This window comes from Cricetulus griseus, chromosome 7 (assembly GCF_003668045.3).
Source record: "Cricetulus griseus strain 17A/GY chromosome 7, alternate assembly CriGri-PICRH-1.0, whole genome shotgun sequence".
NCBI classification, from domain to species: Eukaryota; Metazoa; Chordata; class Mammalia; order Rodentia; family Cricetidae; genus Cricetulus; species Cricetulus griseus.
Window position 1 is genome coordinate 70,180,340 of NC_048600.1, and position 14,749 is coordinate 70,195,088.

At 43.8% G+C, this 14,749-nt stretch overlaps 1 protein-coding gene across 1 annotated transcript in view; it reads right to left on the reverse strand.

Moving 5' to 3' along the window:
- Nmur2 (neuromedin U receptor 2) overlaps positions 1–14,749 on the reverse strand; it is a 111,495-nt gene that overhangs the window by 89,264 nt on the left and 7,482 nt on the right. Inside the window, exons 2-4 of the mRNA XM_027426208.2 lie at positions 13,121–13,205; positions 8,994–9,119; positions 6,482–6,747 (exon numbers count right to left, since the gene is read on the reverse strand). Of these exons, the coding sequence (XP_027282009.2) occupies positions 6,482–6,747; positions 8,994–9,119; positions 13,121–13,205 (477 nt within the window). The remainder of the gene's footprint in view (positions 1–6,481; positions 6,748–8,993; positions 9,120–13,120; positions 13,206–14,749) is intronic.

The following is a 14,749-nucleotide window of genomic DNA, read 5'->3' on the forward strand; positions in this document are numbered from 1 at the left end:
TTTCTGATATGTGGATAAGTAAAAGTGCTGTTGGGTTAGATTATATCAAAGGCATCTTAATCTTCTAAAGTCTTAGAACTCTTGTTAAGTTATGTAGGCATTGAAAGGGGCTGCGTGTCTCAGTTGAATCAGGGCCAGAATCAATAGAAAATAAAGAATGGATATGAAATCCCTTTCAGTCAGTGAGAGGAATTCTATGGCATCTGTAGAGTCAATACATGGAGATGGGCTGGGGAAATGAGATGTCTCAGAGGGCAAAGTGCCTGCCGCACAAGCCCAAGGACCTGAGTTCAGATCCTCAGCACCTACATAAAAATGCAGGAGTGTGCACTAGTTACCCAAGCCCGGGGATGATGAATCTCTGAAGCTCACTGCCCAGTCAATCTAAACAATCAAAGAGCTCCATATTTATTAAAAGATGGCTGTCTTAAAGAGTAACATGAGGAGATTGATGAATTCACCCGACATCAACAAGGGCTGTGTGCATGTGCCTTCTGCACACACACACACACACACACACACACACACACACACACACACACTCACTCCTTGTCCATCTCTGGGCTTGATGTCCAGGCAGGAATGATCACATGATCATTGTCCTTAATTTCTATCTTCTGACTGAGACAAATTACAGACATTTCATTTCCCGGATGGTAGAGGCTGAAGAACTTCAGACTCAATTAATATGCATAGCTGTTCTGAGCATTCTGGGCTCCTCGTTTTGTTGACTGCTCTGTCATAATATTGATTAATCTTTCATGTACCAGAGAAGCAATCTGTAACACATGTCCATGCCTTCATTATTCACGAGTCCTAGCAGTGGGCGGTGGAATCTTAGGGAGCTTGTTTATTTGGATTGGAAATGAATAATGATTTTTTAAAAAGCTTGACAAATTTCCTAGGATGTTGCTGCTAACAAAGGTTTCTAGAAAGAAGTTGCACACCCCACTGAACCTTCTGCCAGGTCCAGTAACTGATTACAACTTCAGAGATTGTGGGAGAGGTTGGAATGTTGCCGGTCCAGAACCTAATTAAAATTTAGCCACCCTTTCCCCACGTCTGTGTCTGATTTAAGATCCTTGTTATGATCAGGTGAAACCTTTGGAAATGTATTAACTTAATGGACCATAGTTTCCACTAATCAGAAAGCTAAGGTTGTCATATGATGTACCTGAGGTGACAGCAGAGCCTCCCTGCTTTACTTAGCAATCAATTTCATTTCTCTACCAACGTGCTTGAGAAACACCTTGATTTACAACTTTCTGTTTTCTGTTACTATAAAAACTTTATTAAACTGTTCCCATGTTGGAACATGGAACTTAGCGTGACCTATATCTGTGTTTCTGGGCCATGGTCACTCCATTTGGCTCCAGAGGAAGCTCTTTTCCCATTTGAGGTGAGGGCTGTTTTGTGCCAACATTGGTCATTTACACTGTGTATTTGAGTACTCCCCAGAGAGGTATTGCTGTGTGAAATTTTCCTGGGGTGCTGTGAACACACTCCCCTATCCCAGGGGACCTACAATAGATCAAAATAACAATCATACCAGTATCTCTGGCTTGGTGAGCCAATGTGTTTATTGAGGTTCCTATGGGAGGATTGGTGAGAGACTACTTACCTGAGCATGAGCATCTCAAAGGCAGATGCTCATGGACCAGTCCTGCATGGGTGAGACTCCTGGAAGCCGTAAGCCTGAGGCTGTCTGTACAGCTTGCAGGCAGCTGTGTGGGGTCTAAGAAGCTTTTCTCTATAGCACCTATTATGCTGGTTAAAGCTCTTCACCCCCAGCAGCTGTTTACTGCCTCTATAACATGGGTGACAGGGCCTCTTAACACCTGTGAGTTTCAGCTTTTGAAACATGTGGTTTGTTTACTTCCTGAGTCCCATGAGCCTTTGCTCTCCTTCCTGGCAAAAGCTGCTGTACAGCCAGAATGTTCCCCACAAACCAGCGATAACACTGTAAAGTACCATCAAAACCTGCCTTCCTGAATAATAAATTCATATCCCTATTTATTATTATTATTATCATTGGTTTTTCTATAGATGCTTATTATAGCATTTCTAAGTACTATCCTGAGGTAACTATCCTGAGAGGGGTGAGGCTATTCAAAGAGACACCTCTGCTCCACCCTTGGGCTATCAGACAATTGAAACAATAGACCCCAAGAAATTGGAATTTTCCCAGTAATCTCACACTGGGAAAAGGAAGATGATGGAGCTGGTACAGCCAGAGGGGGTGCTCTTCTCCTGGGGGAAGATTTCACACAGTTCTGACAACTTCCCTCACACAACTTTGGGAGAGAAACTGGAGCCTAGATGATGATGGACTAACTTGAACTTTGATGGTACTGCTTAGTTTAGTGGTACCTCCGGTCCTCTATTTATATCTAAACATCCACATGGAGTGGGGGGACCATGGACTGCTTTATTCCATGCTTCTGTGTGGCTACACTCCTTTCTCTGCTTTTCAGTCTTGCTTATTTCTTTAACTGGCACATGAGTATCAGTGCAAAATGATAGCTTTCACCTCATAAAGGGAGTTTACTCTGGAGCCAAATGTGAGTGATCATGGTTCAGGGTTCAGATTCAGAGCTAGGGGTGAGGTAGCGCTGGACTTCTGGCTCTGACATGGTGGATGAAAGCCCCAGACCTGATTCATCTTATCATCTCAGTGCAGAAAACACAGCTATCACCTGAAAGTGGACAAGAGCTCATTCTAAGGTTAAATATAAATAGTGACTATGGCCTAGGAACACAGATTTGGGTCATTCCAATTTCCATGTTCAAATGTGGTGACAGTTTGATGAAGTTTTTATAGTAACAGAACAAGGAGAGTCATAAATCAGGGCACTTCCCAAATATGTCAGTGGAGACATGAAGTTGATGGTTAAGGCAAAGTGGAGAATGTGGTGTCACCTCAGATACTCTCTGACAATGTCTTTAGTGCTTTGGTTGGTTGGGAGCTGGTGTTCTGTTAGTGTGTTCTACAGGATATACCTAATTGTCACAAGGCTTTTAGGTTGTTACCCAAATTCAGGCTCTTGAGAAAACCAAGAAGCACTCAAAGAGTTGGGGAAAAGCTTCAAAATCCAGCCTTCATCTGATGACAGCACGTGTGCCAATCTCAGTGGGGCCACAGCTTCCTGGAAAGGGTATTTCCATGCTTCTGCCTTTGCTAGTCCTGGGGACTTGCTTACTAAGAGAAGTGTATCCCTAGTGGCCACTGCAACTCCTGACAGTGCAGTTCTAAAAGGGTTCAGGTTTGGGATTGGGGGGGGGGTATAGATTTCAGTAAGAGCTTTATTAACCCTGTTAACAGACAAACAGACAGATGGCAGCATAGTGTGAGGTCTGAGAAGAGTTGGGCTCCTGGGGAGTAGTGGAGGTCTCTTCTTATAGGTGTCAGAGGAAGGAGGAAGGTTTCACAGGGAATGTCTGGAGCCAAGTAGTTGCTGATTTCCTGAGCCTCCAGAGGAGAAAGGGAATAAATTCCCAGGAAGGAATATGAGACTGAGCATGTGGCAGAGTAAGGGGGAGGTGGGGAGTGAGGAGAATGTGGGAGTGAGGGGGAGGTGGGCAGTGAGGGAAAGGTGGGGGAGTGAGGGAAAGGTGGGCAGTGAGGGGAAGTGGGGCAGTAAGAGAGAGGTGGGGAGTGAGAGGGTGAGGGGGAGGTAGGGAGCAAGAGGGAGGGGAGGAGCCAGAGGAAGATGGGGAGCCAGGGAGAGGTGGGGAGTGAGGAGGTCATGGGGAAGCAGAGGAGAGCACTTCTAGTTGAGGTGTATAGGATAGGGGGATGTTCTTCATTGGCCACACTCTTGAGTGGTGTCCAGGAGTCTGTCTGGTAACCCAATATCTATAGGAGTGGTTCCCGACCTTACTATTGCTGTGACCCTTAAATACAGCTCCTCATGTTGTGGTTACCCCAACCATAAAATTATTTTCATTGCCACTTCCTAACTGTACTTTTGCTACTGTTATGAATCACAATGTAAATATCTGTTTTCCGATAGTCTTAGGTGACCCCTGAGAAAGGTCGTGAAACACAGGCTGAGGTCTATAGACTTCCTTGGGACCCACCATTCTGGAATCTGGACACCTATAGACAAGCCCTCAGTAGGGACTCTCCAATCTTTTCAGGAGCTGTAAGAAGGAGGCTGCTGCAGGTGGCAGAACAAATGGGAAAGCCTCAAACCTGAGGATACCAGGCTGGGGCTATCCCAGCCCCCTGCAGGTTTTTGAATGAGATGTGAGGACTGTTGTAGCCTGGGAGACTTTGAGATTGCTTGTTCAATTTCCCCAGGTGTAACTAAGGGTTAGATCCTTGCTCTCAGCTGGGGGTGGAGGTAGGGGTAGGAATGGGGGTGGGGGTGAGGGGGCTCAATAATATTTTATCTCTCAGTAAGATGGGAGAACCAGCTAGTGAAGAGAACACATGAAAATCCACAGGACAGTGTCTATTTGCTTTTATTATTGAAGAACTGGTCTTCAAAGCCAGGATCTAACATTTTCAGCATTTATAAAACAAAACATAAAGTATTGATAAATGATAGTATTTTTGCTGTGAAAATATTCAAATGAGCATGTGCTATCAAACCTTTTAAGATAACTCTTTACTCACAAACATTTTTATCTATGCCTCCATGTGGCTTCATGGTATATGGACACTGCATGTGTTTGAAAGGGTAAATTGCATTTCTTTCAAAACTAACTTTATTATTATTATTATTATTATTATTATTATTATTATTATTATTATGTGTGAAGGGGATGCTGCTACACAAGTTGTGGTTGGAGAGCAACTCCAGGTGTCTCTTCCTCCACCACTGAAACTCGGATCACCAGGCTTGCCTACACAAGTGTCTTTTCCACTGAGCCATCTCTTCAGCCCTGCTTCTCTCTGTCCTGTAGTCCTTGGCTTTGGCTTTATTTGCCAGACTTGTCCCTCATTTTAACCCTCTAAGTTAACATTCTGTTTTGCACAGGGAATGTATTTCACTCAAAGTGAAATCAGTATATTGTAGGTATAGTCTGCAATATCTATCCCATTCGTAAATTAGTCAAAACTTCTAAACATTGACCTTGCCTTGAAAATGCTTCCATAGTGTTCCACAGGTGTGGGTCAGAAGTGGGGGTCCAGGTGGCATTCTGTTATCTACTGGGGATGGGAAGGGACAGGAGGTGGTTAAAGACTGCTTTGTCTATGATTTTGATTTGCTTGGCTTCTAGAAGATGGTAGAATTATTAGCTTCTACACTATGGATTTATAGCATACTACTTTACATTTTTATATGAATTTATTTGGTGTGGTGTGTGTAGGGGTTTGTGGGGAACATATGTCATGGTGCATATTTGGAAGTCAGAAGACAGCTTGAGGAGACAGTTCTCTTCTTCAACCAGGTGATGTTCTAGGTATCGAACTTGGATCCTTAGACTTGGCTGTGAGATCCTTTACCCACTTACCATGTTTCTACATGTTAAGAAGGAATAAGTCTGCATCCAAGTAGAGAATATAGAAAATTTGTCTGTTTTGACAACATATCTGGTGGACTCTGTAAATATAGATGTGTGAGGGAAAATAACATTTGGTCCATTGTTTTCTGCACTAATGCTAATGGATGGCATCCAAAAATAACCTTTTGACTCTAGGTTAATTATAAAATGCTAATGCTGCTTCCAGGGCTTAATTAGCAGTTTTTTGCTTAATTTTTTTAAACCTAGGAACTCTAGGTTAAAAAAAAAAATCTAGTCCACAGCATTTTTTTCCCAAGTTAACCACGACTCTAAGTAGTCCATAATTACAGCATTACCAGCGTTTGTTCTAAAAACAAGTCACCCACATCGAAGCAAACTGGCAGAGTGCCAGCTTATTAATAGCTCTCAACCTGCCCATGGGCCAGCTCTCCAGGGGATAAAAATTATTTAGCCCTGATTTAGAGAGCTTGTTAATTTCTGTAGCATAAATATTTCTACTATGACTGATTTCAAGCCATTGCTCATTTGACAGCAAGCTTGCAAAAGTCCTAACTATTGGAGGGTAAACCTCATCGAGCAGTTCTGAGCCAGGCTCACCACCAGTAGCTTCTTAGGAGTCCTCGGATTGGAGGTTGGGCTGACTGTGCTGTGCTGTGCTGTGCTGCTTAGCTCCTCTGTAATGCTTCACCCCATTAAACTCGACCATTATGAGAGCGTCTTTAAGTAAGATTCACATGGCACATTGCAATCACAGTTATGAAAACTCACAATACAGAAAGAGTGCCTGACTCAGCAATATCGCACGGTGACCTAGAATGAAGTCTGGGTTTTTACATTAAAAAAGGAATGAGTTCATGGCATCTAAGAGTCTTGTTATCTCTCTAATGGCACACAGGAGGCACAGGTGACAAGATGTCCTTCCTTGCAGTGCTGGGGCTCAGAGGGATGTCAATCCACAGAATGCAGGTCTTCTGAAGTGGCCTTCTGACCATGCCCTTCACAGTACCTGTCCAGCACAGGGGGCTGTGGAGAGGTGCGAGTTGTAGATGGATGACTGACAGGGAAAATGGGGGCCCGCATCCTCTGTCAACTCCACAAGGTGGCATTCTGTCAAGAAGATGATCTTCTGGGCTGGAGGTCCTGGTGGGAGATCCTGGGAATGACACCATTTGCAGGAAGGAGAGACAACATTCCTAAAGGCTGCCCGGAAGCGTCTCGACAAGAGGTTATAGATAATGGGGTTGACAGCTGAACTCAGATAGAAGAAGACACCTGCAAATGAGGGATTGAACGAAGACAAGACACCAACATAGGACAAAGTGTAAATATTTAGCAAAGGCCTGAGAGGCCTGTGATTGCCTCTCCTGGAAGCAGTGGAGTGAACTGGACTCTCACTGAGAATATGAAATGCTATGAGCAGATCCACCTGTGCACTCAGGAATCAAACAGAGCCTTGAAAGAGCCAGGGTTTTTCCACTGTGCTGAGTAATGCCACTAACGAGAGATGCTCAAGCATCAGAGAAAAGAGGCTTGTTTCTTCATTGGATTTTAAGTTAAAGCTATTATTTGAAGCCACAGTGGTGAAGATTGGTAAATCAGCCAACACTCTGTCCCTGCTGAGATACCTCATTCTGCTGAAAACCTCTTGGAGAGAGATCATCCACTCCCCCACTGCCATGTTCCTTCCCCACCCACTCCTGCTTCTCTTGATAGCTCTCCCACTGAATAATTATATTTTACCATTTATTTTGTCCACCAGGTGGTCTAAATATTGCCTTTTCTCTGCTTGTTACACATGCACTGCTTTCTTTAGATCTCTCTGTCTCTGTCTCTGTCTCTGCATCACACACACACACACACACACACACACACACACACACACACACACACACACACACGTGCATGCACCTGAGTCCTAGTACCCACAGAGGCCAAAAGAAGGTGCCTAAACCATTGACACTGGAGTTACAGGCATGTGAGAAACCTAGCATGGGGGCTGGAAACTGAAGTAGGGTCCTCTTTAAGAACAGTATGAGCTCTTAACCACACAGCCTTCTCTCCTGTACATCCTCCCTTATTATCATATCCTGTTTTGTTTCTCTAAGATACCAACAGAGCTTAAGGGGGGGAGGGTGTTGGGACCTCGGCTTTCCTTTGTTCTGTGCCTTTAGATAAACACTGGCACATCAGCTCCTTCTGGAAAATGGGGGCAGGATATTATTTCTGTGGAAGCTGTATTGAGAAACAGCATCCTCCAGGCAATACATGGTCATGGCCATTGCCCTCTAGAACTGTCAGCTGAGATCAACCATTGGAGGCTACACAAGTGTTCCCATTAACTCTGCGTTACACGGGAAGGGCTTTCCTGCCTTTCCTCAAAGAGTTAGACAGTTAACAGTTGTCTGGGGAGAGGCTTATGAGGCTGGGCCCCTTCCAAGCATTTATAGATATTGCTGAGAAATATATTTTTTCAATGATGTAGCTGCCTTTAAATTGCTCTCATTCATGTTAGTAACCCCAGTGACTCATGGGTTTAATAAACTGCACTTGCATGGAATCCCTTCTTTGTGTCTATGGTTGGTGCCCTCTTTGGGATGAGGAGACATATCTGTTCATTTGGACATGGATCAAATGCTTACTAGGACATTCTGGGAGCTTCAAAGCACATTGAAAAGCAGAGGATTTAGACTTTTCCCCCCTCCAAGTGCATGGAAAAATATGGTAGAGGCAGGATCCCAGGCAAAGCTAGTAACAAGGATACCCATGACACCTAGGAGTGTATATGATACCAACAGTCAGACTACAGCAATTACTCTACTAGAACAGAGACAACTGTGGTCATGAGACACTCAGTGGAGGTGAATGACACCAGCTATACCTGGACATGGATAGGAGACAGCTGAAGAGAGAGAATGTGTGTGTTTAGGTACAAATGTTCAGAGGCAGAAATGGAGGAGTTACACAGGAAAGTCAGCAGTATGATCTATCTTTCCCCTCCCTACCTTCCTCCCCACTCCTTCTTTCCTGAGCTGGGATGTTCCTAAGTTGCATGTATACATCTAACCCTTACTCTCTGGTTATGTCCTTGATAGTCCACAGCCCACAGAGTAAGCCAGCGACAACTGAAGCAGGTGGGCAGAAGTGCCCTGAACCTAATGGCCGTATTTTCTCTACGTTGTTGGAAAAAAACTTGAACTTGAAATTTGATGGCTTGGACTTGAGCCCCATTTTCACTGTGTTTACAGCTTGGTGCCTTCAGGAAAACCATTTCTTCTTGTGTATTTCTTTGCTGTCAAATGCTAATGATCGCCGAGCACTCTCCTGCTGTAATTATCAAACTCACATGGAGAGTTGGCATTTTCCGAAAAGCAACCTCAAAACATTCCTAATCTCTGAATACAATCAGCTCCCATGTCAGAAGTCCAGATCCATGTGAGCTGCTTGGTTAGTGATGCCTCAGGAAAGAGCAAAGGAAAAGCTATCATATAGTTACGGCACGGAACCCACCAAGCCTTTACCTGATACCACGTGGATGAGATTGAACACAGTGGCCAGGGACTCAGTCCACTCCTCCACAAAGCTGAAGAAGAGCCGGTCCACATGGAAGGGGGTCCAGCAGATAGCAAACACGAGGACCAAGACAACTGGAAAAGGAAGTGGGAAACGGAAAGATGGAGTAGGCCAAGCAAGTATGTGATGTCCGTTCCCACCAGTTTCCTTTTTTTTTTTTTTTATCAAGGTTTCCCAGCTTCCTTGGTTAAGTGATGATTGCAACAGGCAAATGGGATCCCAGAGATAAAGAATATTCAAGTGTAAGAATTAACCATATGGAATTAGGATAAGTTTTCTATACAATTGCCTACGTTTTCTTTTAAAGTTTTTATTTTTTACTTGAAATTTTTCTGCTTTTGAAATTTTCATAAATGCACATATAATGAAATATCATCGTTTCTACCTCTCGTTTTCCCACTCCAATTCCTCCCGTGTCCTCCAACATGCCCCCACTTCAACTTAATGCCTGTTTTCTTGAGAACTCTATAATTCCACTTATAACTATGCCACAACACACATGTGAAAGTCAGAGAACTTCTTGAAATCAGTTCTTTTCTTCTACTTGGTCCTGGAGATCAAACTCAGGTTTGGCAGCAAGTGCCCTTGCCCTCTGGCCATCTCACTGACCCCAGGATTGATTTCTTTTTCTTAAAAAAAATACCTTTATTTTTACTTATGTATAAATGTGTGCCTTGCTTATTGCTTTGTTCCCCTGAATGTCTGCAGTGCCTCTAGAAGACAGAGAAGAGCCTTATAGGAGGTTGTGAGCTGCCCAGTTGGGTGCTGGGAACTGAACATGGGTCCTATGCAAGAGTATCAAAGGCCCCCTTAACCACTGAGACATCTCCTTAAGATTTCATGTGTGCTTCTCCTTAGAGTATTTAAAATAGAACTGAATCTATTTCAAAGGTCCCAAACCACTTGACTATGGAAACAAACCATGCTCTTAGCAGCTGTTTAGAGACTCATACATGACTAGATTAGGTTGTTTTAGGAAGCTGTGATAGTTACAGTCACGGGTTTTCGGCGAGTTCTTAGGGTTTGGATTCCAACAGGCACCCAGAACCTCATGTCTCTAATGCATGGTCCCCAGTGGATGATGCTGTCTAGGGTGGGTGGGAACCAGAGGTATTTAGATGGAGGAGGGGTCATTCGCTGTGCCCTGAAGGGAGTATGGGGACTCTCTACCCCGTCTCTCCTTTCTGTTTGTAGGCTGTGAAGTGAACTTCTTTGCTCTACCAAAGGCCATATCATGATGCTCTGCTTCATCACAAGCCCAAAGCTGAAGAGTCACGTGATTGAAAGCTCCAAAAAGACAAGAGGGTAGCAATCCACCCCTAGGTAAGCTTCTTAGGCAGGGTTTTGTCACAGAGACTTGATGCCTGTAGCTAATGTAAAGAGGACATCTTCTTCTTCTTCCCTCCTTCCCTCCCTCCCTCTCTTCTTCCCTCTCTCCCTCTGTCTACCTTGTTGCAGTGATAGTCTGGCTCACAATAGGCCCAAAGCTACTTGGCCAAAGATAATTCTTTTCTTTATTGTGGTGTGTGCGTGTGTGTGTGTGTGTGTGTGTGTGTGTGTGTGTGTGTAGGAGGGAGGGGTAGAGGTCAGTCTCAGGAGGCCTTCCCACTTTGTTTTTAGACAGTCTCTCACTTTTATCTTGAACACACCAATCCAGCTAGACTGCTGGCCAGCAAACCCCAGGGATCCACCTGTGTCCAACTGGGATGCTCTGGGAAGCTCTGGGATTACAAACACACACCACCTTGCCCAGCTTTTTATTATACAGGCTGGGGATCAAGCTCAAGTTCTCAAGTTTGTGCAACAAGCACTCAACCAATTTGTCTCCCCAGACTTCTTTCCTTCATTTTCTCATAGCATTGCAAAGTTGTTAACATAATACTCTAGACACCATTAGGAGTTTCTTTCGTCCTTTTGATTCTGGATGGGTCGGGGAAGACACAAAGACAGAACAACTGCAAACAGTATTGATTCTGGGATGAAGCGCCCATCCTGAGTCAGAAGCACACAGAATTCCCTCCACTACTCATTTCCAGCCCCAGAGCAGGGATGGGTATGACAATAGTTTCCCCTTAGGATCCTGAAGCTCCACAAAGATAAGCATTTTTCTCTCTTAAGAAGTTGTCAATCCCTTTCCTGTGGCAGCTGCTTGAGGTTTGTTTCTGAGTGATCTGACTGGGGCTGGAGGAGGAGACACAAGGGAGAAGATGAAGGGAGCACAGCTATGAGCTGGGAACATCTGAGGATAAGAGGTGGGTACATGGTCTTCACTTTGCAACTCTGTGCGTGTGCACATGCCAGGTTGTCACAGGAAATGGCACCTTGGTTTTTTCATGGAGTTAACATGGGGGGAAAGCTGTCTGCCTGTGCAATGTGCCTTCCAAAATATCTGGTCTCTCCCTCAATGAAAACCCACCAAGTGCCTACTTCTGGCCATAATTCCTGATAATAATGAAGGAAAATGCTTTACATTTTGTTATTATAACTTTTCCTCCCTTTTCCATAGGATTGGGAATTAAACCCAAGGCCTCACACATGCCAAACAAGCACTCTACCACAGAGCTACACAGTTCAGTCCTCTTTTTAATTTTATTTTGAATCAGAGTCCCATGAAATTGCCCAGGTTGGCTTGAAACCCAGCTCAAATCTTGTGTGTGTGTGTGTGTGTGTGTGTGTGTGTGTGTGTGTGTGTGTGTGGCATGGCATGCTAGGAATTGAACTCAGGGCCTTCCACATGCAGGTCATGTGCTCTACCAGGGAGCCCCACCCCAGGCATGTTACTGAGATGCTAACACAAGCAAACATTGATGAGATCATGATCAAAGGGAGAAGGGGAGAAATAATGAAGGTTCCCTATCTCATGACAACAAAGGCCAAGTCCCACCCGGGGCTGAAACACTTCAAAGAAAATAACTATTAGAGTCAAAAGACCAACTTCAGTGACTTCTGGTATTTCTTCACAGAGGGCACAGCTTCCATGCTCCATGTACAAACTGGCCTGGGATTCTTTTCTTTCTGAATGTAAATTGTGATTCGGAAAGTATATGAGGTTTCAGATATCTCATCACTGTCTCTCCTGGAGGACTGGTGTTGCTTTGCTTAGTTTTTTTTTTAATTTTCATTTTCCACTTGTGTGTATGTACGTGTATGTATGTGCATGTATGTTTGAATGCGTATAGGTGTGTGTGTCCTCAGTCACTCATCTATTCACCGAGGCAGGATCTCACAGTCAAACCCAGAATTCACTGATATGGCCGGTCTTCATAGCCAACTTGTTCTATCAACCCTGTCTCTACCTACCAAGAGTAGAATAATAAGAGGGTGGTCACTCCCACCAGCTTTTATGTTGGTTCTGGTGATCTGACCCCAGTTCTCACGATTGTATGGCAAGTGCTTTAACTGCTGATCTATCTCCCTGGCCCAAGGATTCATTGACTTTCCTAGCATCCTTTTGGGAAAGGTTGGCCAGCACCTGAATTTCTTAAATACTTCATCTCTTACACATATGTATATTTCCAATAAAAAGGCTGTTTTTTACTGTTTTGTTTTTACACAGGGTGATGTTTTGATATAAGGCTACACAATGACTTTGGTGGAATAATTTACTCAGGAGAATTCATGACAAGTTGTTCTTAATCTGGAATTAAAAAGATCCACAGACTCTACATGGCCATTGGGAGCTCACAATCCCCTGAAGTGAGTTATAAAACATTGTGTGTGTAAGCATTTGTGAATGCAGGATCCACCATGTCCTGTACCACATGTTTAAAGAATGCTGGAACACACAAACAGGTTCAGAACCCACTCCCACCACATCTTACAGAGAGAATAGGGCTCAGGCTCAGCATGCCAATGTGATTTATTTCATAGAACTTGGAAGGCGTCTTGGCAACTGTAACTTAGCACTAGGTTTTGAATGCTCAAAGCCAAAGATGAGACAAAACAGGCAAGTCATAGAACTTTCTGGAAACCAAGAAAAACATCTCAGCCAACACCATTACATCAGTGCCAAACACAAGTCCTTTGCTCTTATAAACAGAAGGGAATGGACACTGAAACAAAGCGAGCAGCTTACACAGCATCTTGGTGACTGATTTTCTGGAGGGTCTGTGAATGTTCACAGATACTTTGTCTGCCTCAAGGGATTCATCTCTCTTCAGCTGAAAGAGAAGTGGAGATGTGGTTAGGAAGAGATGCTTGCTACCCCCACCAGAGACTTTAGAGGCATTCAAACAGCACTTGAAATGTTTTTGAACTTTTAAATACTTCACCGGAGGCAGATTTCAGTCTAGGTTCTCTGACTCAACTCGACAGGGTTATGGGTAAGATGCAGCAAAACCAAGTTTTTAATAAGTCATTCTATGCAGTTCTAGTTCTGTAGTGTGTTAATACCACACACACACACACACACCACCACCACCACCACCACCACCACTACCACCACCACCACCACCAAAATGGTTCATCCTGAAATGAACAATAACAAAAAAATGCCAGCTAGATGCTTCTGTTCAATTAAATTCTTTCATTTTTGCTAGACACATCGTTAGAGTCAAGACTCTGTTCCATGTGATAGGAGATTTCAGAAAAAGAAAATATTATGATTTCATGGGTGTTATGGTATCTGTTGTGTGTCTTAGATACTGTTCTATTGCTGTAAAGAGACACTATGGCTAAGGCAACACTTATAAAAGGAAGTATTTAATTGGGGCTTGCGTACAGTTTTAGAGGGTTAGTCCATGCTTATCATGGTGGGAAATATGGGGACAAGCAGGAAGGCATAGTGCTAGAGCAGTAGCTGAAAGCTACTGCTTTATACCTTGATCCAAAGGCTGTGGGCAAAGAGAAAGAGAGACACTGGGCCTGATGTGGGCATTTGGAACCTCAAAGACCATACCTCCTAATCCTTCTCAACAGTTCATTAACTGGGAACAAGGCATGCAAATATATGGGCATATGGGGGGCATTGAAATTCAAACCACCATGTTGTGGGACTCTCAGTATCTTGAATGTGCTTGTGAGGGATGTGGCTCTACTAGGGGTTGGTGTATCCCTTTCTCCAGTTTCCACATTTGTATCTCCTATGCTCATCTCAGTTGAAAGGGTAGTCACATTTCTTTGAATAATAAGTTTCCAGCCCTTTTTTAGCAGATTCCCTGACACTGTACTGCAAGCATAACTTAGGACATGCTGTTTTTTGATTCTACTAATAAAACTGCACATCCTTCAGAATTTAAACATTGACAGATATTTACAGTAGTAGGAATATAGTGTGATCTTGTAGTAATGTAAGTTTGGAATATCAACATGATCTGACTCGCTATCTCTACTAGCCTGTTTAAGGCCCACCTACTGCTGAAGATGCAACAGCTCTAGCCCATTGTTTTCTTATTCCTAAATAGAAATGGAGAGAAAGGGAGCCCAGCACAGTATTGGTTTCCATTAGGGAGAGGGAGAGGAGGTTACAGAGGCAGGGCTATGAATTAGATGGTCACATTGCAACCCAGTCAGGAAACAGAAGGAAACCAATACTGTGCTGGACTCCCTTTCTCTTACATTCCCTTTTTATTTAGTCTGGAACCCCAGCATATGGGGTGCTGCTACCATCATTCAGGATGAGTCTTCCCCCCTCAGTTTCACTTCTCTAGAAATGTCCTCAGAAAAATGCCCAGAGGTGTGTCTCCTAGGTGATTCCAAATTCAAT